Genomic DNA, 27,851 nt, shown 5'->3' with positions numbered 1-27,851 from the left:
CCACGCCTCGGCTATATGGAACGAACGAAAGTTTAGCCTCGAGCTGTACAAAACAAACGATAAAATTTACGCGGTTTTTGCTTTGTTTAACACCGCGCGGAAAAGTAACACGCGTTTCCGTATCATTATTGAGAACGAAAAATGCTATAAAGAGAGTTATAGGATTAAAAATGATTAAGAACAACGGAACGTATTATTTTTGTACAATTTCATATTTATTCTAAATTCGTAATATTACATTAAGTAACCGCGTTAAAATGGCACGATTATCGAAGCTCCGTTTTAAGTTACGAGAGAGAAACGTACGTATGAAGAAATTTTTATCGGCGCAGGTTTTCGCGAATCGTTATCCTATTGCACCCTTAACTGCTACTAGTAACAAGCGGCAAATAAATAACAATTGCATCGAGGAGAAGCAAGAAAATAGAAAAGGAATAGATAGGAACGAAATGAACACAGAATTAAGGCAAGCTTAAGTAGCGTACAAAGAATATTAAAATTAACTTCCCGCCTCTGTCGGGAAGTACGAGAAACCCGGAAAAGAAAGTAAACGAATTCAAGGGATATATCAGTTATGCAAACTGCGTTATCGATACCGATACACGTACACTCCATAAGTATATACAAAGTTACCAATCATTCTTCATAAATATTGTTTAAAAAAAAAAAATTTCAATTAAAAGGACACAAGCCAACAATGACCGATACAGGACGTCGAATTAGTATCATAGATAAAACGCGCTTGGACAAGTCGATACTTTCGATACTTTTGAACAAGTGTTGGGATTGCTTGTCGAAATTTTGTCTGTATAATATATTATTCAAATACTTGATTATTCGAATACTATTAAAATACTTGACCATTCGAATACTCTTCGAATACTATTCAAATATTTAACTATTCGAATACTGTTCAAACACTTTACTACTCCAATACTATTCGAATATTTTGCGCATTAATCGAGCATCTGGATGTTCATAGTATTCGAATAGAGTATAATAAGTAACATAAATCAAGTCCTTTAAGTTCACCGTACCTTTTCACATTTATCGTTCGGTTTTAATTTTACTTTCATGTATGATTTGAATACTCAAATATTTGAATGGTAATATTCCAGCGATGATATTCAAATAATAATATTCGAACGACAATATTCAAATAATAATATTTCAGTAATGGTACTCAAACAATAATGTGTAAATAATAATATTTCAACAATGATATTCGTGAACTCAAATATTCCAATAATGATATTCCCAAAGTCAAATACTCAACTATTCAAATACTCGAATACTCAAATATTCGAAGTTTATCCGTGGTATTCGAATGCCTATAAACTATTCAAATATTAAATTACTCGATCAGTTCGATCAGCCCCATTTTGGACTTAGTTTCTCACTCCGTCGATTCCCTGGCCCCGTCGTCGATACTTTAGACTTATTTTTGTTTACCAGAGGGCAACGAGTCGGTATTTACAAATTTCGAAGAGGAAGGGACGTTATTTACAATGATTCTCGGTGACATCGAATCGCGCACGCCATCGAGTTCCTGCGATTTGGATCGTTGAGCACAACTTGACTTTCACTCTGAACAGTGTGCTTTCGCGTCGCTGTACCTCGATCGCCTTGGATCTTTCTTCTTCTTTGTCTTGGTCCTCGTTACCTCGAGAAAGCATTCTGTTATACTCATTCCGCGGGCCTCGAAGGTATGCAAAGAAATTGAGCGTAAACCGTTACTCGGTTATAATTAAACGTTATCTCACGTGTAGTCTTATTGTCACGGAGTGTGTGTTAGGAGATACTAGACGAATCGTATTCAATTGTTAAGCAAATTTTACGAGCGACAATGAACCCCGGCATAAAAGGGTCAAGAATCGTCATACAATACAGCTATTATTTCACTAACCGAGAAATAATCATATTTGAAATTGTGAAATTAATTTTCTTCGTCGGAGGATCAAAGTTCTGTCACGAAATTTAATTTTACTTTGTCATCTTGGTGTGTTTCAATAGTCTTTAACTTTTTCAAGCTCGTGGCACAGTTTCTCAAAAAGATCATGATCGTGTTGGGCTCGTGACATAGTTTATAAAAAGAAAACTTGGCACAGTTTTTAACAACGAATAATCATAATACGTATGTAAAAAAGTATGACAAATAAAAATTCAATAAATCACTGAACGATGAAGGCTTCATTGGAAAGTGATTAAGAATCGCTGGTGCAGCTACGTGAAAAACTGTTTTTTAAATAATATATTGCAACCACTATTCCCATCTGTCGTTACGAATTATTTTTTAAATTATATTCTCTGTACTTTGACTTTTCCACCTAATCTTATACTTTTCTATATGCACTTATCTCTTGGACCGAAGTAAAAATTCTGGACAAACAAATGAAGGATTATCGGATTGAAATAATTCGCAAATTATTCTCGTGGTAAGAAATTCGCGTCAAGTTCTTCGCTACCTGAAGGACTTTGAGGTGCAATTTCGAGAACTTCCCGTACTCGAAGAAATTGGTGATAAGAAAATGCCGCAGTATCCGAGATCGATTGGCTGTCCGTCGACAGTGAACCATCTAAACTAACAAGTTATCGTCCTGACAAGCTGGTCCCATGCTCGGCCAATTGCACGCGCTCGCGCCAGTGTCGAACGTCAAATGAACCGGGCAGTTGAACACGTGAAGCGTGAACGCCTTCTTCCATTCGTCCCAATGACAAGCGTAGAACTTGTTGCAGAAGTTCGGATGCCGGAACAACCCTGGCCTGGCGCAATTGGTAGCACCATCGAGGATCTCCTCGGAGTCTCCTAGTCCCCCTGGTCCATAGCGATCGAGAGAAGCACCACGATTGCCGACAGAGTTTATGGAAGGTCCATCGTTCTTCAAACTCTTACCGGATCTGTAATTGGCAGTGAGACCACGACTGGAAGTACTTCCGAGATGTCTCTGCGATGATCCCGAAAGACCACCACGAAAGCCTGCGGCAGGAGTAACACTTGGCAGATAAGCTGACGAAGGTTTCTCTTGAATCTGAGAGGCTCCAGAGTACAGTGGACTCGGAGCAGATGTTTCGTCGGTCCAGATCTTAATCGGTTGTGGCGACGACGATTCGTAATTGGTCACGTAATCGTTGTTTTCATACGAGAGTTCCCTTTCCAGATCCACGTAGATATCAGAGTCGTCGTAGTCAGCTAGATCTACGTTGCCCTTGGACGAGTTTATCAATCTAGAACCGGGTCCTCGGAGATTGGCGAAGGGATCTCCCTTACAGGTGCATTCGGCTCCCAGCTTGCCAAGAAGAAGTGGGTGTAGATCGCTCCACTTCACGATTATTTTGCTTCTTCCTACGGTTGTGGTCTTGTCAGTGGTTTGGTACGAAACGACGGATGAAGGTATCGAGTAACCATTGGAGAGAGACGATTGTGTTTTTCCGAATGGCGCGGGTGTCGGTGAACCGTAATTTTGTCCGAATGTCGACAAGGAGGACGTCTGCGTCCTGGAGAAATCGACTCCAGCGTTTAATCCCGGTGTATATACGTCGTATTGACTTGGAACATATTTTGTCGTGCCTCTGTTGTAATTGGTGATAAGTTTTCCGACTTCATCCTTGGGGATAACCACTTTTGTCGGCGAGTCTCCGGTCAGTGTAACAGGCGTTGATTGCTGATAAGTGATATCAGTTTGTGAGAAAGGTTTTTTGTAGGTTACACCGATGGCTGGAGGATTGTAATCAGTTGGCAAGTATGAAGTCTAAAATTGAAAATATGTTTTACAGTTTATCGTTCTTGTTTAAAAAATTCCATCGATCTTAAACGAGAGACGTTTTAAAATTTACCTGTGGTTTCAATGACCCCGGAATACTGGAAGGTGTCACCGTCTGTTCGAACGAACTCTTGGAAGTCGAGTCATAGTATCCAGAACCAGATGTAGAGGATATGTAATTAACCTGAAAAGTCACATTATAATATATAAATTACAAACACGGATACGTGTTAAGTGGTTACGAACGGTTCATACTTGTGGTTGTTCGGTTACGGATGGAACAGAAACACTTGGTCCAAATGGTCTGGGTCTCGTAGCAGAATACGTCGAGGATATTCCGAGTATGGACGAAGGTGTGCTAGAAATGTAACCGTTTTGTTTACCATAGTCATCCTGTTGCGAAGTTCTCGTCCCAAAATCAAACTGGGTTTGAGTAAATGCAGACCCAGTTTGAACATTTCCACCGTAACCATCGTGAGTTACGGTCAAAGGTATAGGCGTTGAGGACACCACAGTCTTGTATCCAGTATCAATTACTGGCTGAACTGTGGGCTTGTAATTTTTTAGAGATCCAGTTGTATCAATTACCGGCGTAACAGTTGGACTTGGTCCACTTGTGAAACCAGAAGGAATATTTCCTCCAGTGTAAGTATTCACAACTGCAGGTGAATCTGTGGGTAATTCGTTGGAACCGAATTTCGGTGTATTGTATATTTCAACGTTTAAGAACGGCATTGGGGTTGTTGCTGGGAGAACATTGCCCTCTGTTGATGTAATCGGCACTCCTGGAGAAGCTGGAGTTACTCCAGTATCAAATTGAACTGTTGGTACCTGATACGAGTAGCCAGTACCAGGCTTCGATGGACCCAAGGTAATTTTAGAAGTATCTATATGACTTAAGTCTTGAGATTGTGTCGAAGTAATTCCTGGGTAAACTTTGACGCTGCTTTCGGTCGATGTTTTCGTATATCCTGCCACGTTACCTTCAAACGCCTTCACACCTATATGTTCGGGATTAGTCGTAGGACTCGTTTTTCCCGTACTAATCACGTAACTTCCATGACCACCCAAAGAAGCAGTTGTAATACCTGTTCTGGTAAATCCTGTTTTGGTAAATCCAATTGGAGTTAATGTCGAAGAAATACCAACGTGTCCAGGGATGATAGAATCAGGAGGAATACTCCCAGCTGGCCTATAGTCTGGTATATCATTCTCGGTGTACTTCGTAGTCACATCCCCGTTATTGAATCTAATGGTGCCACGTCCTCCGTTATCGTGGTACTCGTTTGTCTTGTAACCAGTATTATAAGTTGGAGGCACGTTTCCATGTCTCATTCCATGAATGAAACCTGTGTACACGCCTCCTTGTTGCGAGTATCCTGTATCAGGAAGTGTATGATGACCCGTCGAGTCAACAACTGTTCCTTGGTCGACTGATCCACCAATTGATACTCCGGGTGCTGTTTGACCTGTAAGGATAACTCCTGGGCTTGTGTCTCCTTTTAGAATAGTTCCAGGTTCAGGTTTTCCGGTCAATTGAATTCCAGGTGAAGGTGTTCCATACACTGTACTTCCAGGACTAGCTGAACCAGTGTAGACAGTCTTTACTCCTCCGCTAGATACATAACCAGGAGTACCAGTACCAGTTGTGATATACCCTGGATAACTGCTTCCAGTTAGTATGGCACCTTGATCTGAAGATCCTGAAACGACTATACCCGGAGTATCACCGTATGTGATGACAGTTCCGGAAGAAGAGTCTCCAGTAACGATTGACCCTTGGGCGGTACTTCCTGTTACAATACCACCGACGCCAGCAGTTCCTGTTGTTCCATAACCAACAGAGGGTGCACCGACTCCATGATAGGTCGTACTTCCAACGGAAGGTACGTGATCTCCAACTAAAGTAATATTCAAATCGTTGGAGCCACCGACTCCTTTGAAACCAGTTGTATATCCACGATCACCTTGATAAACAGTTGTACCAGATGATACACCACTTGATCCATGTTCTTTCGTTCCAGTATTGTCAAAATATGTCGTTGCTATACTCGATTGTCCGGGATTCACTGAACCGGTAGAAACATCATGGCTACTAGCGTAACCATTTGTTATATAGGATTGATCACCTGGCTGTTGAGAAGTTTCTTGACAAGAGTCGCAAGTTGGTCCATCAGGTTTTTGAACATAAGTCGTTCCAACTGTAAAATAAATTTTTAAAAATTAGATAATTTTAACTAAGTTAAAATTAAAGCAAATGTTTCTTACAAACAGTATTTACATGTTTGTCCTGGTACTCCAGTTACATGACCAGATGTTACTCCTGTTCCTATTGGTCCAGCAGAAGGATAAATTTGGCCTGGCGATGAAGCTCCAGTTTGAGAACCTCCGTAATTAGATCCTGTATATTGTGTTCCTGGTACTGTTGATCCATAAGAAGATCCTGTATGTTGATTACTAGATGAGCCACCCGAATAGCCTCCATCGTTTACTCCTGAACCACTATAGACTCCTGTTGAATGCCCTCCAGATACAATAGGTGGAGCAGTATATTTCGTTCCAGTTTCATCAATATGATTTTCATTCGTTGATCCTGAGTACCCTCCAGTAGCAGATCCTGTGTAACTCGTGTCAGTAGGTCTCGTATAGACACCACTACCACTACCACCACTAGTAGATCCTGCATTTCCTCCTGTGTAACCCGTTCCGTGTGAATCTGAATGAAGAGTACCACCTGTCGAACCCGAATAGCCACCGTCGCTAGACCCCGCATATCCTCCCGTATAACTCGTTCCAGTAGATCCTACATGAACACCACTAGTCGAACCTACATATCCTCCCGTGTAACCAGTTCCGGGAGAACCTGTATGAACATCACCCGTTGATCCTAAATAGCTACCACCACTAGACCCTGTATATCCAGTAGATCCTATATGAGCACCACCGGTTGAACCTGGATATTCTCCCGTTCCGGGAGAACTTGAATGAGGAGCACCACCTGTCGATCCTGAATAGCTGCCACCACTAGAATCTGCATATCCTCCCGTATAACTCGTTCCAGTAGATCCCACATGAGCACCACTAGTCGAACCTACATATCCTCTCGTGTAACTCGTTCCAGGAGAACCTGCATGGACACCACCCCTTGATCCTGAATATCCACCATCAGTAGATCCTGCGTATCCTCTAGTAGACCCCGCGTGTGCACCGGTCGATCCCGTGTAACTCATTCCACCTATGTTTGTAGATCCTGTATAACCTGTGCCAGCTGTTCCACTATAAATTCCATTTGTTCCTACGTTCACTGTATCTCCTGTCTTCACATATCCTGAGCCAGTAGATATTTGACCCGTTCCAGTTGCTCCTGAATAGTCTGTGCCAGCAGATCCTGTGAGACCGGAACCTGTATATACTCCGCTCGTAGATCCAACATAACCAGTATTCACCGATCCTGTACGCCCTGAATCAATCGAACCTCCGTAGCTTCCCCCTGTTTCACTTGTCGATGCTGAACCACTGTGTCCTCCAGCAGTAGTGCCATGGTAACCACCAGTGCCTATATGACCTCCTGTTATTGTCCCAGAATATCCACTTCCAGTTGTTCCAGAGTATCCAGTCGATCCCTGTTCAAACGAAGACCCGTGACTCCCAATAGTAGATCCTGTATATGCAACGCCAGCTGCTCCAGAGAATCCTGAATGCTGTGAATATCCTCCACTTGCTGTTCCAATCGATCCAGTGTTAGAATAACCAACACCGGCTGTTGTGCCAGTGTAAATTCCATTCTGGAATCCTGTTGTTCCGGAATATCCATGAGGTAGTTGTCCAGTGAAATATCCACCAGTAGCTTGGGTAGATTGACCACTAGATCCAGTATGGTCGTATCCCGATCTTGTGTAATCATTGCCAGAGTAACCTGCCACCAACCAGGGCCATTCACAAACAAACTTCTGTTCATCGAAGATTAATCCAAATGGACAACGGAATTCGTACGCCATCGTTTCAGGGCCTCCTGTAATAGCAATTTTGAATTGTTTAATAAAACTTTATTAGTATTAAATTAAGAATGTGTAGAAGAAAAGATATGAACCTAAATCTATACAGGCGAAAAACCAACGAGGATTTTGAGGATCTGCATAGTACCCAGGTTTGGAGGGGCATTCGAACCTTACTGGAGCTACGGGTGCGATTTCACTACTTCCAGGACACGGAGATCCTTGCGGCAGTGATCCTGGCCAAACGCAAACTTCTGTACGCTCATCGAAAGCCAAACCAGCTGGACAGTCAAACTCAAAGACAGAATAATCTTCTACTTCTTGATTGAATTTAACGCAACGATAGAATCTATGAAAGAAGACAAATTTTTGTTGCAGAATAATGTCACACAATCTATGTTATAGACAATCGGTTGGAAATCTTGTTGTAACTACCTGTTGCAACTCTTCGGATGAACAAAGTAACCTTGTCTGGAGCATGTGAATTCAGTTTGAGTATTTTCCCGAACTGCTCGAATATGTCCTTCAGTGTCGACTACGCGAGTGACTCGAAAATCGGATGATTTGACTTTAGTCGGATAAGTGAGTTCGGTTTGCTGCAATTTAAAACCGATTTACAATAATTGTATATTTTATAAAGCAATCAAGTCATCAAGAGGACAAAAAGCTTAAGTTTCTTAAATATCTCGTAATATCGAAAAAGAAAAATAATTTAATATTTAGTTTTGCTACTTAGTGACGACATTTGAACAAAAGTTGGAATTAAATACGTATCGCCATCTACTAACACACGCTACACACTTGAAACTTCAGTGAAAGGTGACGTACCGACGGAAACTTCAACTCTCAAGTTTCATAAAGAAAATGATATCATAAAATTTTAAAACTCAAAATGAACGCAAGCACAATGATAAACAATATTCGACTCACGTAAAATGCCGTTAAATAGGCAAGAACATGTCAGTAAAAAGGATACCATATTTAACGATTGATGTTAACTTTCTATTGAGGTTTATCGTTATCGTAATACTTTGTATTTACATGTAAATCGTCTTCCAAAGCGTTCAGAACAGCGGTTCTAGTCTTCCTCTTAAAATCTGTGAACGAATGATGAATTTCGTGAGTAAGAGGCTTCCCACACTTTGTTTCGAAATCATTTTCTACGTCTCGTATCGCAAGTCCTGGCAAGTTCCGAAGTAAGACATATTTTCCCTAAAACATCGATCAACGAACCGTTATATTTTATTAAATAAAAATCCATCATAAAGAACAGAAGCCAGAGATTATAGCTCGATTGACATTTACTTTGATCGAAATTGAAATCTTATCTTCAAAGGCGACCCAAGTTTTATTCTTGAAAGCATAAGGTGCGGTGAGATCTTCGTCCCTTTCGATCGTCCATTCACCTGTGTTCATCAAATTGCAGAGCTAAAAACACGAAAGAAGAAACGACTCATTGAATTAAATAATTCTTTTAATATAATAGTATGACATAGTCTCGGCTCAATCTTCGTATTCTTTTTATACAGCGTTGGTAAAGTTCGTTGAGAGTGACATTGACTTCGCACCTGTTTCTGATCAATGATAACCGGCTGCATCTCTTCAGTCGATGACCTTGGGGCATTGTCGTCCTGATCCTTCAAAATAAACTTGTAGGCACTGGCTGGCACCGATACCAGGATCTTTCTTTTAGGTGCGCCCAATCCACTCATCAAGTCGATCAAGCTGTCCGCATTGAATATATCGAAGAGACCCATCAATCGCGATGGATGAAAAGTATGATAGTCCTCGTCATCCTCTACTAAGTAATGCGTCGGGACCGTGAATAGATCCACGTATCTGATGACAATTATGACAGACTAGAAACATTTACATTAACGCATGTTTACGGATATAAGAAGAAAAAATTACCATCAATCGGTTTATCAAGTTCTATTAATCATTCTTGAAAATACACGGGAGGTGCACAATATCGGAAACAATATAATCATCGAATGGGAAGTATTGCTTGTTTCGTAAAACGATTATCGTTGAAGAATGTTGTTTTGATATCGTATTAAGAACCATCTCATTCATATTTCAAGAACTACTTGGACTATACTCATCCATATTTAATGATATATATATATATATATATATATATATATATATATATATATATATATATATATATATATAAAACGAAAATTATATATATATATCGAGTACAGCTGTTATATTTAGACGTTGGCTATGATCGACTCTTGACTTACTTAACCAGTTCAATATTTACGCGAGATTCGAAGAATGCTTTCAACCATAAGCTGAATTAATACATAAAATTATGAAGTGCGATTGAATTTGAACATCGTGATCTGTTTTCGTCTCTCGACCTACGTTCAAGTCTAAGCGTAGCAAAATAGTATATTATTAGTTCAAAGACAGAATGAAAAGGGAATCAAGAGTACTCATTTTGGTCCTTGAGGAAGATACTTTGTGAATTTTAATTTCTGACTATGAGTTACGCTTAAATACGAACGAAGGAACGTTCCAAGAACAAATCAATATTTTCTTCACGTTTTTAAAAATTCTATTTAGGTGTATAAAATGCAGCTGTTTGTTCAAAGGGAAAACTACTCGGTCAATAAGATTTGGAACATACATTTCTACTCGAAAGAATTAATCGAAAAATGTCGCATATCAGGAAGAGCTAGAACAATTTTTATAAACAATAACTTCTTTTCGAGGATGATGTGTTCCTGTCATGCGCTCTGGCTACAACTTTTGTTCTTATTTGCATTCTTACCTGCGTCACCTGTGCCTAATTCTCATCCATATTCAATGAAAAATTCCGAACAGTTCAACGACAGTTTGTGAATGGTCCACTAATTGTAAAGGTGCGTCAATTCGCAAACAATCGTTCAGTCAACTGGTGCATCGGTTTGTTACGGCATTCCTCACGCGCTGTCGACTTTACAACTGGCACAAGGTTGACAGATCGAACATAGATGAGCAGTTTTTGCTGAATCCGTTCTCACTTACTCCCTTGGTCAATAATGCATGAGATAGTTGAGCTGACGTTTCATTAGAAACTTTACCGGTTTTTCATGTACGCGTTAGACGAAGTTGTTCTATTGATAGCAACAAAATAGCTCTATTGATAGCAAGAGAAGAAGTTCTTAGAAGATCTAAGGTGAAGTATTTGAATTTTTTACGATTTCTTATATATTATTTAACAGAAGAGATTTTCTTCGATGTCGATTAAAATTGAGAAATTAGTTCGATCGAATCTCACATTTTTTCCACACTAATTTTCATATTCTCTGTATGCGAGTACAGTACTGTAAATACCCTAATAGTATCGCTAGTTCTCGACGAAAATAGTATTTTATCTGTCCTGTATGTTATCCTGTCCACGTTACCAACTATTTATCGAGTTTTAAAAAGTTTTTTTTTGGTTTGAATAAGTATTAGATATCTCTCGTTAGCAGATTTGTTGATCGGTACGAGGAAACTGGTGAATGCTCGTAAGAAAATTTGCAAGTAAGAGTCAGTTGACTAAGAACAGATTGTCTCGTGTTCGGTATATAATTGCGATATAATTGTTCGAATAATGTTTAGAGTCGGTGAAAGCTTTACTGTATATTCCAATAAAAAATGATTAGACTTGGTTACTTGAAAGTGCTCCACACGACTTAATTCTTATTAAAATAATCCTTACTTCGAGAGTTCTTTAAACTGGAACTGTTTTGCCAGATCCTCCGGTTTCGTCGGCACAACCATAAAGATCCTCTTGTCGTATGACTTCCTCACCAATTCGTCTTTCAAGCCCTTCACGAAATGCAGTAAACGGTCCTTCGAACCTGCTGTCATGTTTAATTCAACTCCATCGATCTGCTCGGACGAAAAAATATTGTTAAATTATCGACAACTGGAATTATTTATATCGAGGTTGTTATAAAAATGTGAATTGCCTCTTTCAAAATTCCGATTAGACGAGCAGTGATCTCTTGACGGACTATGGCGGAAGTTCTAAGCGTTTTTCCAGGGTCATCCACAGAAATCATAAACTGAAGGGGAGGATGGATCCTCTTCAAGGTCTTCCTGAAGTTTTCAAATTCTGCAAAATATGTGTTAGAACTTAGGGAATGGTTATCGAACGAAGGAAACTTTTGTAGAAAAGAGTATTCTAATTTAGGGAGTTCAAAAAATCCATTTTTTTTAGAAATGCGTCTCTCAATTGAGCACTGTGCTACTGTTGTGCACATTCACTGCCGATGTCGAGATTAAATCTCGGTCAAGAAAGAACGGACATTTGCTAAGTATGATTTAGGTGAGCGCAAGGGAAAGTGATATTTGTTACATCTGGATCATCTGTAGGAACCACTTTCAACGGTCTTGGCGTTTCATTAGCCACACCCATGCACAAATTTGGTACAAACACGTGGCGTTTCTCAAAACGAAATCGAAATGCTTTGGCCATAATAATAGGTACAGAGCACACGATCTTGAAGCTTTACTGCGCTTAAAAATAGCTCTTATTTTGTATAATCGAGTTCGACAAGATTTATTATGTAAGAGTAAATTAATACAAATAGAATTCAAATATTTTTTTATAAATACGTATGAGCAAACACAAAATTATATTTTTTAAGGAGACATAGATGATATATATATAAACGATCACACACGCACATGTATACTGTGAAACATTGTTAACAAATTTAGTTTCGAAAGTAGAGGTATTTTATTATAGACGGATTTTTATTTTGTATTATTCTTATACGAATTTATATTACAAATGTTATTCAAATTACGAAATTGTGAAAGATCAATTCGTAGATTTTCAAACCAGACTTATTGTTAGTAATATTTGCAAAATTTGTTTGCCGATTCAAAATCGTAAACACGTTTCAATATTAATTTAAATATTAATTATTCGTTTAAATAAATATTAATTAGTCTCGAAACATATTTTTCTGTAGAAAAATTGTTCAAAACTTGGCTTGTTACAATTCCTTCTTAACAATTGTAAAATACAAAGGACCGAGAACTACGGTAATATAAACTTCACAAATTCGCTTAATTTAATAACATCAAAGAATACTCTTCTTTTCATATTGTTTTGTTTCACTAGTATCGATTAATAATTTTCTAATAACCGTATCTATCTATTGCACATGCAATAGAGCAACCAGATGCAATTGCAATCAGTTCAGATAGAGGATAGAACAGTTTCATTTTAATTGACACGGACGTCTCTTGTCGATGAGATGTTTTTTGAAAACAGGCAACATTCGAGTGCAGTCATTCATGGAAAGAAACGAGGGCGGAAAAAAGAAGAAACAACACGCAGCTCGTTTTCGCGCGATTATGTCACAAATGTGGTTCACGTTTCTGTCCTTGTTCTTCTCGTTCCACGGTTTTCCCTTCTTTTCTCCACGTCTCGTTCTCGATCTCGCGATTCGCGGCCAACAAACACGGTAACAGAGAATATCGAATTTTACGCGTGACATACCGTAATCAGCCAGCCACCTCTCTCTTATGCATAACGAATTGATTTCGCTCGTGTTTCGAAATCTTTTCGGGCCATTTTAGCGGGAAATTTTTTGTCTTACGCAACGGGTAACTTTAATGACAACGTAAGAACTGGCACGATTATTGCAATTATCCGCCGCAGAAACTGATGGGATTTATGACGATGAAATGTGTAATGCTGTTGCAAGCGATCCTGGTAGAGTTTTAATAATAATGTCAACTTCATCGCGCGACGACTGACAGTGTGAAGATTGCGAATCAATAAGCGAGGCAGAAGGGAAAAATGAACAAGCACCACTGACAGTGATACGGGTACACATATACGTACGAATTGTTATACAATATACACGTAATTTGATATTGATAACTTAATGTTCATGAACAGTTGCTTCAAATGACAATATTTATCATATCTTCCTTTTCTAACTAATATGATTAATATTTCTAGCAAATAATTAAAATGATATGTAACTATTATTTCTTGCTTTCGAATCGACAAGTATTTTATTCATCGATGCGAATCTTTTTTTTTGCAGAAGGAATAGTAATACTGGGAAAAGTTAACTTTAACGTTTCGACTTATGTTGAATAATCTCTTTAGGATAAAGAACTATAATTGTAATACAAACATATGAATACTAAGAATACGTAAAAATGAAAATTATGTAATAGACGCATATAATTAATTATTTAAAATATCTTGTCAAATTATATTTTAACAGGAACCTTTCATTTCGATTACGTTTCGGCTGATCTTTCACACTCGTCAGAATATGAATTATTATAATCACAAAAGCATGTCGATTAACCCGTAAATAGGGTAGGTGGTTATCTGACAAACTTTAAAAATATTCTCTTTCTTTTAAATTACGTTTCAACATTTTTTATGCAAATATCTTCAGAACTCACGAAAATCAGATACCAAATATTGCGCAAGTTAATCCTCTTGATATGATCCGTTAATCTAGAAGCTCGTATCCATTGATGAATCAGAATTTGAGTAGCGAAATGGAAAGTGCATAACGTCTAGTGGTCGTAAAAGATTAATACGAAAAGATGAATATTCATCGACCATTGTGTTGTATATATAGCGATGTTTTCTGACCAACGTGTCTACCTCGATTTTATGAATTCCAGACGCACTTCCGATTCGACAAGCTTTACCTTCTTTTGACGTGGGTATTGTTCATAAAGTTCAAGGGAACTCTTCAACTCCATTGCAATCCCAATGAAGAATTTACACATGAATTCTAAATGCTGATTTTAGATAATAATTTGTCTAAATTTTGCTGCAATTGTGTTCCTAAATATTTTTAATATTTTTACATTTGGATATAGTAATTGGAAATATTAATTCATTACGTGCCAATATTCCATTTATAAAACATTGAAAAAAAAAATGGTTTATGTACATCAAAATTTAGTTGAACGTCATGTTATTTAAAAATCGTTTTCATTTATTGATTAAAATTGGCGTATTTATAAAGTAGTACATTTAACGGTGCTTAGCAGTCGTTCGTCATCGACGAGACTTGGTGACGATCTTGAAATGTCAATGAAACGTACTCGACATCATTAATTAAAACGGTGACAACAGGCTATTAATCACGAGGATAACGATAGTTTTCGCGTCTGGGAGATAATGACATAATTACGTGTAGTCAGTGACATAGTCAGTGGGTGCAAAAATTGTTGCAGATCTCAAATGCTAGAAAATTGATAATGTTAATTGTTAACTTTAATTGAAATATGATACCAGACATATGTAATTTAAATAATAATTGAAGAATTTGTGGATAGAAAAGAAATGTGTTGCGTTAAAGAGATTTTTTAAATTAGCTTTTCCATAAATTAGATTATGCATTACATACATATACAGATATACAGATATATATATATATATGTACAAATGTTTAATGTCAGAAAGTGAATTCGATTTTTCAAATATAACAGAAGATGGTAAAAATATTATGTATCTATGTTCGTTGTGGTTAAATCTCGATATCGTGTTGCAAGTTCAAGGATGTGGTTGCATCTCTATGGATGCCGTGTTTATGCAATCGTGAAAAATTTAATTTTATACTTCTTGCAACATAATCGCGCATTGCAATATTATTACTGTTATCGGTGAAAATCTATCGTGACGGTAAAAGTGGTAATTATCAATTTTTCAAATGTTGCATTCGAATATTTAAATATCATGGAAATTATTATCGAGTAATTTTTACGGTGACTGAAAAATTATTTACCTTAAATAGGAAACGAACGAAATTATTTTTGTAAAAAATACAATATTCTATGTAAACAAACGCGTACAACGATATCCTTTTACTATTAACGACTTTCCATTAAAGCGAACCTTGCTTTCATTTACACGTCATCTTGATTCATAGTACAATCTCACTCTTACCACTAATGAGTAGTTCTTACAGCTAACAGGGTCTTTGAAATTAAACGAGTTAATGACCCAGATAATTTGCACGAAGAGCCCGAGATAAATATATCGTTTCCTGACACTTGACTTTTGACTTTGACTTATTTCAAGGTCAATGAAATTTCTACAATTTAAATACTTTATGGAATTTAATTTAAATTTACTAATTCTACGTAAACGTAAATTTAAGATAAAAATTAGAACAATTGCTGGTTTGAAAAAGTTAACATACATCTTTGCATTAGTTTATGTAAGATATAGCTAATATATAGCTTTATTATAATTTTTCGATCATAACTTTGTTTCTTTTTGGTAAATTAAATAATTATACGTATAAAAATTATACGATGAATGTAAAACCGAACATTATATACATTTTTCAGTTCAAACATTAAATTAAATTATAATCTACATTTATCTACTTTATTAAATCAATGGTATTAAACAGTGCAAATTCTACAATGCATTAATATGTAACAATGTAATTACTAAGAAGTTAATCACGTTTTTCTCAAATCACTCGTTACAAAAAAAATGTACATCAGTAGTGTTCTAAAACTCGTAAATATGGATATTGTGTGTGCGAGTAGTTTTATATTGGTAGGAATATTTTAATATTACGACTTGCTGTTTTTCGAGCATTAAGCCATACGTTCCCCTGATATTGATAAAACTTTGCAAGTTTGTAGACCGGTTAAAAATGTAACGTCTTTATTTTTTTTAACTAGGGTAACTCCTCAATTTTAAGAAGCGGAGTTAACTTTAATAGTTTCATCCTCTAAGACTATTCTGAAAAGTATCGTAGATAAAAGCAAGATTTGTAAACAATTTTGTTATAATTTTAGTAAGGTTCTCGATCTATTGATTCCTCATCGATTTTGATGAAGTTTAAATATCTTGTCGGTTCGAACGTTTTGAACAATTTTCCTCTGAATTTTTTATACTTTTATCAGATAAGGGAGATTTTTAATTGGCGAGCTTTCTTCGATGTAAAGAAATTGGGTTGATTTTCAAGAAAATTTCATACGGAGTCAATAGATTTGCAAGATGACGAAGAGAGATGATGGAAAAATCTAATGACTCGGTGCGAGCAGTCATCGCGTACCGTTATGCTGGGAAGCTATTTACTATCAATCTTCCGTTGTACAAGAGTTCTTACGAAGCGGTAAAAAACTTGAGCCTATATGGCTGCGCACACACCTGGTCGACCGTTCTTCGATTGTAGGACAATCCTTTTTACTACATATACCAAATTGTCGTGGGTTGGAAAGTAAATAAGTATGTTCTCAACAATACAAAGGGCTCCGAGTAAGTGACAGATATTTCGACCGCGTTTACGAATGCATTGTAAGGGCGCATGAGACAATTTAATTGCGATCGTAAACTAAATCCATTGCAGGGACCAACAAAGAGTTTTAAAACGAAAATTTTCAAAATTATATATTCTACCGAGTATTGGGTCGACGTTTTTATGATACAGTATAAAGTTTAGATTTAAAGGGACAAAGTTTCTCCTTTAGGGACATTAAGACATTTCCATTGTAGTAACAAAGACAGTTTAACGAAACGTTAATAATTTTGTATCCAGAGACCAGTTTGAGAGCTAATATATTTAGTTTTACAACTTGAGAAATATTTAATAATTTTATTATTATCTCTGAATTTTTCACCAAACTGGATTTGTTCACCAATCCCTTCTATTTTCCAACATTTTTATACATTTTTATAACTCTTTCGTATATTTGTTTATATTTAATTTAATACAGGGGCCAAACCGAAGAAACTGATAATACCAGATAATACCTATCTGATAGAATTCGACAATAGAAGTATCTTTAATGGAATTCTAACGAATACAGGTGGAACTGTTACGTGAGTTATTAAATCCATAATTCATTTACAGATTTGATCGATGCTCTTCAATTTTGTAACTATATGTTTCCAGGAATTCTCTTTGTCGGTTCCTGGTTGTTCTGTAATGATTTCCTCGCACCTCCGATCGCAACGAATAAGAAATCAGCTGACATAATCGCTTAGCTTCGATCGTTGCGATTATCGTGAATTGTTTTTTAAACGACCATCGTTTTACGTCAAAATTAACGCGTTAGACTCCGTTACGTACGATTACTAGTAATTATTGCGAATAAATTATGCCGAAGACTTACCAGAAGTCGAGAGATTTCGCACATCGTATCCTTGATGCACCAGAGTGGTGCAGCTGCATATTGCATTGGTCAGTTGCCCGACGTCGGAAACGGAAGTGTAACAGACAACTTCTCTCCCCGGCGACGTTTGTTGTTTTGGGCATTCTGCAATTAACCAAATATTTTTGTTATTTAAAAAGTCATAGCACACGTACAATATACACATGATAGTACTTAAGGTAAATTAGACGTATCGTGTTTTTAAATTTCGAGTTTATTTCGTCGTAAAAAGAAATTGTTGTACGTTCGAGTTTATTTATCGCATAAATTTAGTTCTAGTCGGTGTATAGAATATAATAAATTGTAAAAAAGATAAGAATTGAAGACTGTACAGGAATTTCTTATTCGAAGCTTCGAAAACTCGAGTCTTCGAATTACTTATAATTCGACACCAGTTTAAAATTCGAATATAAAAAGTCATCGTATCGAGCGGTGATATATACTATAAAATTATGCATAAAAGCTTGCTCATTCTGCAGTGCAAATAATCGTTTCGTAACTCAGCATTTGACATCGAGTTTGCAATTTTATTAATGGTCACGCACGATGTAAATTAACTACTCAGAAACGGAGTAAAAATAACGGTATCGAAGTGTAATTTTCTGTGGCCTTGATTCGAAGCGTTATAAAAACGAGCCAAAAATTAGTAGCTTCGAAGAACCGTTTGTTATGCGTATGCATTGATTGAACGTTGCCGTTGACATCATCCTTCGAACGCTATGCAACCGTTGCTATAATAGTCGTTTACATAGCTGCGCAGCCTTGCCATTCTCCGACAAGAAAAAGAAGAATCACGCAGGAGATGCTCTGCAGAAGGAAATAACCAGTGGATCGGCATGGGACATTTATTAACAATAAATTTTTTATATAACGTCGGATGCATTCGAATCGTTACTGGGAACGAAGATTTCACGGTAGAGAGCGAATATTGGAAAATTAATGATCGTCCAACGACGTATTAAATTTAATTGAAATAGACTCCAGTTAGATGAAAAGAATGGAGTCACGTGGAGTATCTGTCTTCGTAGAATTAAATTTTACGATTGGCGTTACAAACTCGTCGAAATTAATTTATCGAAACCTGTACGTTTGTCTAGAAGCGATTGTCAAATATCGATGGCAAGATGCTAACTCGACTATTGGTTCGCTGTACGTGATAATATAAATACGTAAGCTTTAAAGTAATTTTTCATTACAAAATAATTAATTTCTCGAAGTAATTAATTAAAGTAATTCTAAAACTTTTTTTGCGACACTTACAGATATTTGTCGAAAAACATTACTACGAGCCTTTAGAATAATATTTTTACTTTGAAATCGTATGTATTCTTTGGACAAAACTTACTCGTAATTTAAAGTATGTTAATTTTCATTTTGATAAGCTTTTATACTGCACTGAACTCGATAAATATTGTACTTATAAAACGTCGTACGAAGAAGGAAACATTTTGAACTCAATCAGATTTCGATTAACCCGATACGAGTGAAAAATATTTCTTCACATCGTTCGTTCAAGTTTTGATGAATGTGCTGTTCGAGAAGATGATATTTTCCTGATCGTTTATCTTAAGGAAAATAGTTACCAACGAAAGATTAGAATTTGCGTTACATTGCTTATCGAAGAATTTGATAGGAGAAAGTCCAGGTGCACGTTTATTCTCTCAAATCGCACGATCTTCGGCTACATTCGGAAAGGAAAGTCTGTTTACCGATTGTCCGAGCCTCGCGAAACTTTCAGGCGATCGGCGTGAATCGATGCACCGCCCGAGAGTGGAATGTCTCCTTCGAATTTTTACACGCGTAGTGCCCGAAGATCGCCAGTGTTTAATGACGTAAATGGTACCGTCCTTGCGCGCGTGGATCGTTGCTCCAGTTGCCGATGGCGCAATCTATAACCTTAGAGAGGAGAGGACGGTGTCTCGATACGAGGTGAAACGATCGCGAAAGTGCGCGAAACGAGAAGAAGATCGTGGAGTGATAATAAGCCTCGTTAGGTACTTACAAGGCTTCCCTTTCGATTAAACGTACGATATTAACACCGACGTCGTGCCGATCCCGTGGGTGTTAACAACCGTACAGTTTGTCCGATTGTAAAATTTCAACGTCGCGCGGATAAATCACGCGTTGAAATTCATAATTTCGCTCGATCTCGACACCTCTGAAGCTTGAAAACTTTGAACGCAAACGAAAACTGAACATTAGATATCCGACGAATAACGAAGAATCTCTGAATTTACAATACAATGAAAATTGAAATGATACCACGATTCGTTGAAAATTGCAATTCCTTGTGTAAAACTATGTGAAGTGATTTACAGTGATCAATTTCGTCTAGGGTTTACAGTGGAGTTACGGTGAATTTTTAACGGCTCTTATTAGCGTAAACAAGCGTGCTCCGCGCGACCCGTAGCACTTCATTAGACGCTCTTCGTTCATCATCCTCATTCATAAACACAAACAACGTTACTTTGAACCTGACAGAAGCGTGTCAGACGCTTCTCCCGCTTCTTGCGCAATGCGTTCACTCTAAACGGTGGGCCATTTCCCTTCATAATTGTACGTGAGAAATTCGCTGTTAAATTTCATTTTCTACGATTCGTACAGAGGTGAAAGAACGACACCTGCACGGCAGAAGCGTCGAATAACGGGTAAACGAAGGTGACGGTTAATTACGGAGAAGAACGTTGACAAGGTCGCTGTGAAAATGTTTCCAATTTTTCGAAGAGAAACATTCAATTTTACGCACTTCGAAAATCTCACCTTCGATTCGTGAATTGTCTTTTAAACGAGCATCGTTTTACGTCAAAATTAACGCGTTAGACTCCGTTACGTACGATTACTAGTAATTACTGCGAATAATTACTCGAATACCTCGATGCACCAATGAGTTTGACAGATACGCGGGAAGAAACTATTTACTTTAACAAGCGACGAAATACGATCGACCGGTCAAGATACAAGGATTTCCGGCAAAGAGTAAACTTACGTAAACCGTAGCTCAGTCCCAGTAGTCCAAGGAGGACCGGCACGATCATCCTGTCGATCATCTCGTCGACGATCGTTTTCGCCCGTACGGAACTCCAAGATCCGTTAGATCAGCAGCAAGTCCGACAGTGGTGGCCGAGGAAGTGACACTTCAGCCCCGAGATCGGCGCTCATCGAGATTAAAGAACGGATCGACGAGTGGTTCCGTGCCACCGGGAGCGAGAAGTTCGAACCAAGTGTCGAGGCTAGGGAAAGCCTCTCTCTCTCTCTCTCTCTCTCTGTGTGTCTCTCTGTCTTTCGTTCGTCTCTCGACACGAGTGGGGGATCAAAGGAGGCGAAAGATCCTTCGAGTTCGAGAGCGCGTTTCGTACTGAACCTTTGGAGGATTTGTGGTCTCTTAGTAAACCCTACCGATCGGATGGTAGCCTGCCGAGGAACGATGTTCGAGGGAGATGGAGTTACAGGATTGGAATCGAGGGGGAACGAGAGATCGGATAACACGGCCGTCGGGACCGCCGGATTACCGGATGCCTGGGGTGGGGTACCCGGACTGGCCCAGATCGGGACACTTTCCGTGTTACACGTACGCCACCGAGTTAAAAATAGGATGACTCGCGCTCCTTCGCGATTAAGCCGATGCAACCGAGCGTTAGGATTACTTAACGCGATCCTTTGGTGTCTCTTTTCCGAACGCCTCGGAACATACGCGGCACACGTATGCCTTGTTCCGTGTCAGGGGATCAAGGTGAACGTTGCGAGCCTGTGAACGACGTACGGAGGAATTTCGGGTTTGTGCAGCGTTAAGTTAAGGTCCTGGATTAGACGAAACGTTTCCCAGAAAAGTGGTTCAGTGATTTTTTAGACCAACGACCGGTACCGGTGGTGACGTTTACCTGCGATACGAGAATAGACAATACCGAGGACTCCGTTTTCGTTTCGGTTGGTTTTAACAGTAATCGTTCGTGGAGAGTTTTGTTTCTCGAGTAAGCGGATCTAACCATGCGGATTACGCAACATGGACGAAACAACGATCGAAATGCACTACGAAATCCTTTTGCAAGGCTCGTAGAGGGAGAGGATAAGGTTGCCGGATTCGGGTGAAGGCGATTGACGCTCGAAAAGATCGAACTAGTTTTTAGATCGAATTCATTTCACGGACAGTGACAGAGTGGCCGTAGACCATTGTATCGATTTAAGTTTCGATCCTACGCCAGCGACGTGGAACAGAGAGGAATGTTTCCGAGTGGTTTACGAGCGTTTCCAGCCATAGTTCGCACTCTCTGTAATCTAGAGCTCCGACCTAGGCTCCTGGTCGAGTTTCATCGACGCGTCTCTTTTTTCCGATGGCCCTTCTAACCCATATTGTTTTACACAAAGCGTACAAGTCTCGGACGATGTGCTGCGCAACGGCGACATTAGGGCAAAAAATTATTTTCAGCTCGAAGAGATTACCGACAAGCCTTTAAACTATAAATACAGCGATCTAATGGCCAGCGATTGCATCGTTTTAATGGGGTTTGTCAATTAAGGAGTTCCAGCACCACGAGCACGAAATTGCAACGCAACGATCACAAATCAACACGGTGTCTACCTCGCCGGTACAAGTGGGATATCGTTCGAGCACCTTTAATTGTTAATAATTTACCACGACGCATGGGTTTAGCGTTTCGTTAGCGATGTTGGGTCAGGCATCGTACGACAATTCCCATTCCGCGACTACACTGCCCGAGCATGTTCAACACTTTCTCTGACACGGTGTTTGCTTTGTCATTAATTCACTCGGCGTTCTGCGAGGAAAAATGATCCCCTTAACATAGTTTCGGACGATCGAGTCGTCGCTATAGAAATTTCTTAATCGGTCCGGTGATTCGAATTTAAACAACAGGCGTCCGAGGCGTCGGAAAAGTTACGTTTCTCGATGACGGATGACAATACGTAATAGAGCGATGACGAATTCTCCAATACGAATCTTTACGTCCTCGCTCTAACGTCTTTCGAGCGAAGGAAGACGAACGCGATGATCGTACCTGGATCGCGGCTGAGAAGAAGCACGCACTACGACCGACTGGTTCGAACTACCATAAGTAATTCGAATCCTCGTTCTCATGATACTGCACGTGTTTACCCGTTTGTCCAGTATCCAGGATAAACTCGACTGCTGTTAGATTAATCACTGATGTATGCTAATCGACGATGATCACCGTTGTACGATGCTGTGTTACGTCAGCAAACGTCTCGCCTATTATTGTCCTGCTAAAGTTACAACGATCGATGTACGCTGGTTTAATCCCTGGTTTTAAAGCGTTATAGTTAAACATCGAAGTAGATAGATTCGAATTATTTTTTTTTTCCTTTATAGAAGCCGAGAAATCGATAGATTTCTCTTTGTTTACGACGGTTTGAGGTATGTACCCGAGGGACAGAGTCACTTACCGTGAAACAATATTTTAAAGATCCGACATCGCAATTCTATAGAAATTCGTTCGATCGTGCGGATAGATCTGTGGAGGTGATAATCGAAAAAGGGTCGATATCTGGACCGGCTTAGACAACGATTGCTGGAAGGAGATCGTCATCGACGCCGTCACTGGCTCGTGAGAACACCTCGTTCTCGAGAAAAAGTGTAAAATAGATGCTCGATACGGTCAGCCAACGCGGTTTTTCGATAGGCGATTGAGAGATACGATCGATGAAGTATTTATGACTGAAATTCAACGCGGTCTTGGAAACCTTGGAAACTCTGAAACTGACGAAAGTTCTATAGAGATGAAACATTCTCGAGGTTCTAAGATTCTTGCTACTTAACGGTGCAATCGTTTTCATTCGTCGACTTTGACTTCTCGAGACATTCGAAACCCTTCTCGAACTTTAATTTCGTCAGATTTGAATCAGCGATACTCTTGTACTATTTATGAAAAGAAAATAATAATTTCTCTTCGCAATTTCTCTTGTAGTATTTATGGATAGATAATTTTTCTGCAAAACGTTACAAAACAAAAATTAAATTAATTTGAAATTTATCTTTGCACTTAATAATTACAAACTAGTATTTCTCACAATAGATTATTGTCTTGAATGCTTTATCATTTACATTTCTTGTTTTTTTACTTTTTAACATAATTGTAAATAATTCAGAAATTCAAAGAGGACAGGGCGGTTGAGATTCCAGAGAGAGATCCAAAATGATATTTGCGACGAATTCAGAATTCAAAAAGTAATTTCGAAGTAAACGCGACATTTCTTACGGAGATAAATTAAGAAGATGCAACGAAACTGCATTCTGTCGCAGGTGAATCGAGGCGACACCAATACTCGTTCTAGCGAGAAATATAGTATACATTCGTACGCATATCGTTGTTGCGAGGTGGTAATCGCCGTAATTACATTAATGCAACGAAGTGGACAAACGAAATTCAGTATCCGTATTCGTATCAGCGATTTTTAAATAAAAATTGAACCGTTTCGTCGTTTTGATTTAAATTTCGTTTCTACAAGAAATGTATACTACGTACACGTGTATTTTTCATCGTTTGTAGAAACAGCGCGCGAAAGTCTTTTAGAGTTTTGCAAAGAGCCTAAATTTCATCACGGATCGAAGAACAAAAGTCAGTCCCGTCTTTGAAGCGTGTTCGACACAATAAATAAACGAAGGAAGTGCGAAACTGTAAAACAGTTGTAATTTATTCCAGTCATGAGAAATGATTCCTTTTCAATGAATATCACGGGCCCACATTGAAAACAAGACGGATGATCACGTGAATCATCGTCAATAAGGTCGTCCCGCGAATATCCAGGTCTCCGCGTATATGTTTCACGCGATTGCAGTTTCTTCCTACGAATTACGTCACGTTCGAGAAGAGCGACAAAGCGGTTGTCCTGTCGCGGCGCGATTTCCGTGGCGGTTGTTCATGATTGCCACACAGAATCGACACACCTCATACGCAATAAATTTTGAATGAAGTATTGCACTCTGTCGAAAGAATGCTCTTTCGGTGCTCGCGACCATTTTCGCTAACGTGTAACGATTCAACGGGATTCCGTTTCCACCGTGATTATTTTTATTTACGATCACCGTACGCACTCAACGCGAGTATTTTAATGTCATCGAAAAAATTAAAGAAAATATTAACAGAGACGAATACGTCACAATACTTACCGATGAAAAAAAGTGGTTTGCGTATGCCACGAAGAAGATTTAATTTAATTTTTTCTCAATTACGAAAAAGAAGGTAAAAGATTATTCAATTTCCTTACGTGGAATTTAATTTTCTTTGAAATTTATTTAAAACGTTTCAATAAATTTTGACCAACAATCGACATATGTACATGAGAAACCGAGAAATTACAAGAGGATTTCTCCCAAATTTGAATCAATTCCTGAGATGAGAATATAAAACATAAATATAAAGTTCACTTGAAATCCATTCGGTTGAGAGACGTACACAGTACGGTACAAATGTTCGGCCGAACGATTTTAAACAGAATACATTCGTCACTCACATTTTCGTCTATGGTTAAGAAATCTCGAATTCATTATCGTACATTATTATTTATCATTACCTCCTATGTATAGGACCGTAAATACGGTCAGGGAGGGCCTTGAAACGTGGTCTTCCGTAAACAAAATTTTTCCAAATTTATTTCGATCGATACTTTCCTTCCTTGTAAGTCGGGAGAAAGAAAGAAAAAATGTACATATTTAACGTTTCGGTTCGGAACGATGTATAACGATCCCATCGCAACGCGCTGTCATGTTCTCGTTGGTACCCAGAGCTACCAGACGCAATATAGTTTCCCTTCTGGCAGCGAAATCTCGATTATCGGACAGATATCGATTGTCGTTGAGCGCGAGGCCGCTTCTATGAACAACGAGAGAAAAGCGACGCGTTCATCATTCGCGCGCTTCGGGCGATCTGGTGCAATTGCAACAATGCACGCGTAAACGTACACAAGGGAAAGGAACCGTTTAGAAAATTACCGCTAATAAAAAGGCCGCGGTTACTTGAAAAGGAGACACTTGCCTCGTAGTGGGCGTCTAGGTTGCCGAGCCACCTTTTACAAACTCTTTAACCGTGTCGTAGGCTTCGTCGCTGACGCACCGGTAGCATGTATCGCGCTGAAACGTGACGGGAAAAAAGTATCTTTTCCGGTAACGAGACCATGTGCGAATTTTCCCGCGCCTCGTTGGACATTTGAATATTCTCCGAATCGTTGCCGACAACCGGAATCTCGTCGATCGATTTTATGCACGATGAATTTTCGCGTTTTTGCAGAATAAATTGCTCGATTTTACATATCCGGTGGTGGGTATCCGTTTCGTGCGCCATGACTATTGAATAAAATTCGATGGTAAAATCTTGCACCGCGTTTCATAATTTATTTTACGTTCGACGAGTCGCATTGTATCGGCCCACAATCCGCTAGTCACGCAAAAATACAGGTTCCGCGGATCGCCCACCAACTTCCGGACGGCTAAAAATAAAACGATATATCAACTTAAAAGTATCCCGCTTTTCCTTGAACACTTATATGTGTCTTCTCTCGAGCGGTAACATATTGAAAGCATCTTTGAAAAGAGTCGACTTTTAATAATGGGGACTCGCGAAGCTCGGATGACGCTTTGGGGACCGGGCAGTGCATTCTACTTTCTCTCGAATGTTTTCGAAACTACTTCACCCTTTGGTAACGCACAGTTCGAAGAGAAACGTTAGGAAAGGAGGCTGATATTTTTTTTTAAAGCAGAACAATGTTGAAAACATCGTTAAAAGGGATTATATTCCGAGGGTAGAGATTTGTGACACTTGGATGAAGTTTCGTAGAACACGTTACGCAAATTTTATTTTTTGTCCAATGTTTCCGTTGTTAGTTTAACATTTTGAGATGTACGTTTCGTTGAGGAAGTTTCAAAAGATGAGCTAATATTTTTGTTAATTCGTACAATGTTGGAATTGACGTTGAAGTTGGTTGTTTCACAAGGTTGAGATACATATTTTCTAGAAGAGACTTTAATCAATTGGCTGACATTTTTTTCGAAACTGATACCGTATTCATGTAATTTTAAAGACGACGAAGTTTTAACGTTAGACACCTGGATAGCGTTTTTTAGATCACATCCAGCGTATTTTTTATTCCAACGTTCTCGAAGTTACGTTAACTTTACGGAACACACATTTTATAGAGGATACGCGTGATATTTTTTAACGCGAACTATTGTATTGCATTATGTTTGCATGTCGAGCAGTTTACGTACAATCTACGAAAATGATACTTTCGTTCGATTGGTAAATTATAAATAATCGTCGAGAAACGAATTGAAACGAAGTCTCCGAAAGTCAACGGCGAGTGAAATTTCACTCAGAAATGTTGCTAGAGAGATCCTGGATTTAAAAGTAGTCAATGCGTCACGAAAGAGTTCTCGGTGGCGCGCAAATTTATTTTAAAACATCTCGTATTTGCAAATGCAGGGAACACCACTCTTATCGTACCAATGATCTGTCAAAACACAAAGCCGAACAATGGAGTCTCCGGCTTCGTGCTGCGCTCGTAATCACGTATTTGTAATTTACACGCGAATCGTCCTTCGTATACCACAAAGTCACTTGCCAAAATATCAGACGGTGAACAATAAAAGGATTTCTGAGAGCCGCAAGGTCGTAAGGCGGACCTACGGTCGGTCAAATTACAGGAATATGCTTAACGAGTACTGGCGCTGTATTTCCACACGAGTAAATAGTCACAGGCAGTCGATTTACTCGATTTCATTTTGCAACGTAAAGACGCGGAGTGTTAGCTGTAAATTATACTGTATATAGACCATACAGTTACTCCGGCTGCATACTTACACATTTTCAAAGTAAATACACGACACAAGGTCTTGAAAAATTAATATAAACATCGACTTTATCGAAAGAACGTGCATCATTGATAACATTCCGAACGATAACGTTGACTTTTC

General features: G+C 38.6%; 1 protein-coding gene across 1 annotated transcript; it reads right to left on the bottom strand.

Moving 5' to 3' along the window:
• Positions 1–197: 197 nt before the first annotated feature.
• Positions 198–22,960, bottom strand: LOC143149186 (uncharacterized). Its single transcript, XM_076316347.1, has 14 exons — positions 22,924–22,960; positions 20,898–21,272; positions 17,873–18,016; positions 11,710–11,855; positions 11,457–11,629; positions 9,325–9,595; positions 9,062–9,184; positions 8,798–8,968; positions 8,192–8,352; positions 7,852–8,105; positions 6,043–7,773; positions 4,017–5,962; positions 3,835–3,945; positions 198–3,749 (listed from the first exon to the last, which is right to left on the bottom strand). The coding sequence occupies exons 2-14, from the start codon at positions 20,956–20,958 to the stop codon at positions 2,577–2,579; spliced, it is 6,465 nt and encodes a 2,154-aa protein (XP_076172462.1). The 5' UTR covers positions 20,959–21,272; positions 22,924–22,960; the 3' UTR covers positions 198–2,576.
• Positions 22,961–27,851: the final 4,891 nt, after the last annotated feature.

The sequence above is a fragment of the Ptiloglossa arizonensis genome, chromosome 7 (assembly GCF_051014685.1).
Source record: "Ptiloglossa arizonensis isolate GNS036 chromosome 7, iyPtiAriz1_principal, whole genome shotgun sequence".
In the NCBI taxonomy this organism is placed as follows: Eukaryota; Metazoa; Arthropoda; class Insecta; order Hymenoptera; family Colletidae; genus Ptiloglossa; species Ptiloglossa arizonensis.
The sequence above is the reverse complement of the archived record's forward strand: the minus strand, read 5'-3'. Positions and strand labels throughout refer to the sequence as shown.

Excerpts from the sequence above, each read along its gene's own strand:
- LOC143149186 (XM_076316347.1), bottom strand. The coding sequence starts at position 20,958 with ATGATCGACAGGATGATCGTGCCGGTCCTCCTTGGACTACTGGGACTG. Across the intron at positions 8,353-8,797 it reads CTTTGGAAGACGATTTACAT|CAAACCGAACTCACTTATCC; the intron begins GTAAATACAAAG and ends TTTAAATTGCAG. Across the intron at positions 8,106-8,191 it reads CATCCGAAGAGTTGCAACAG|ATTCTATCGTTGCGTTAAAT; the intron begins GTAGTTACAACA and ends CTTCTTTCATAG.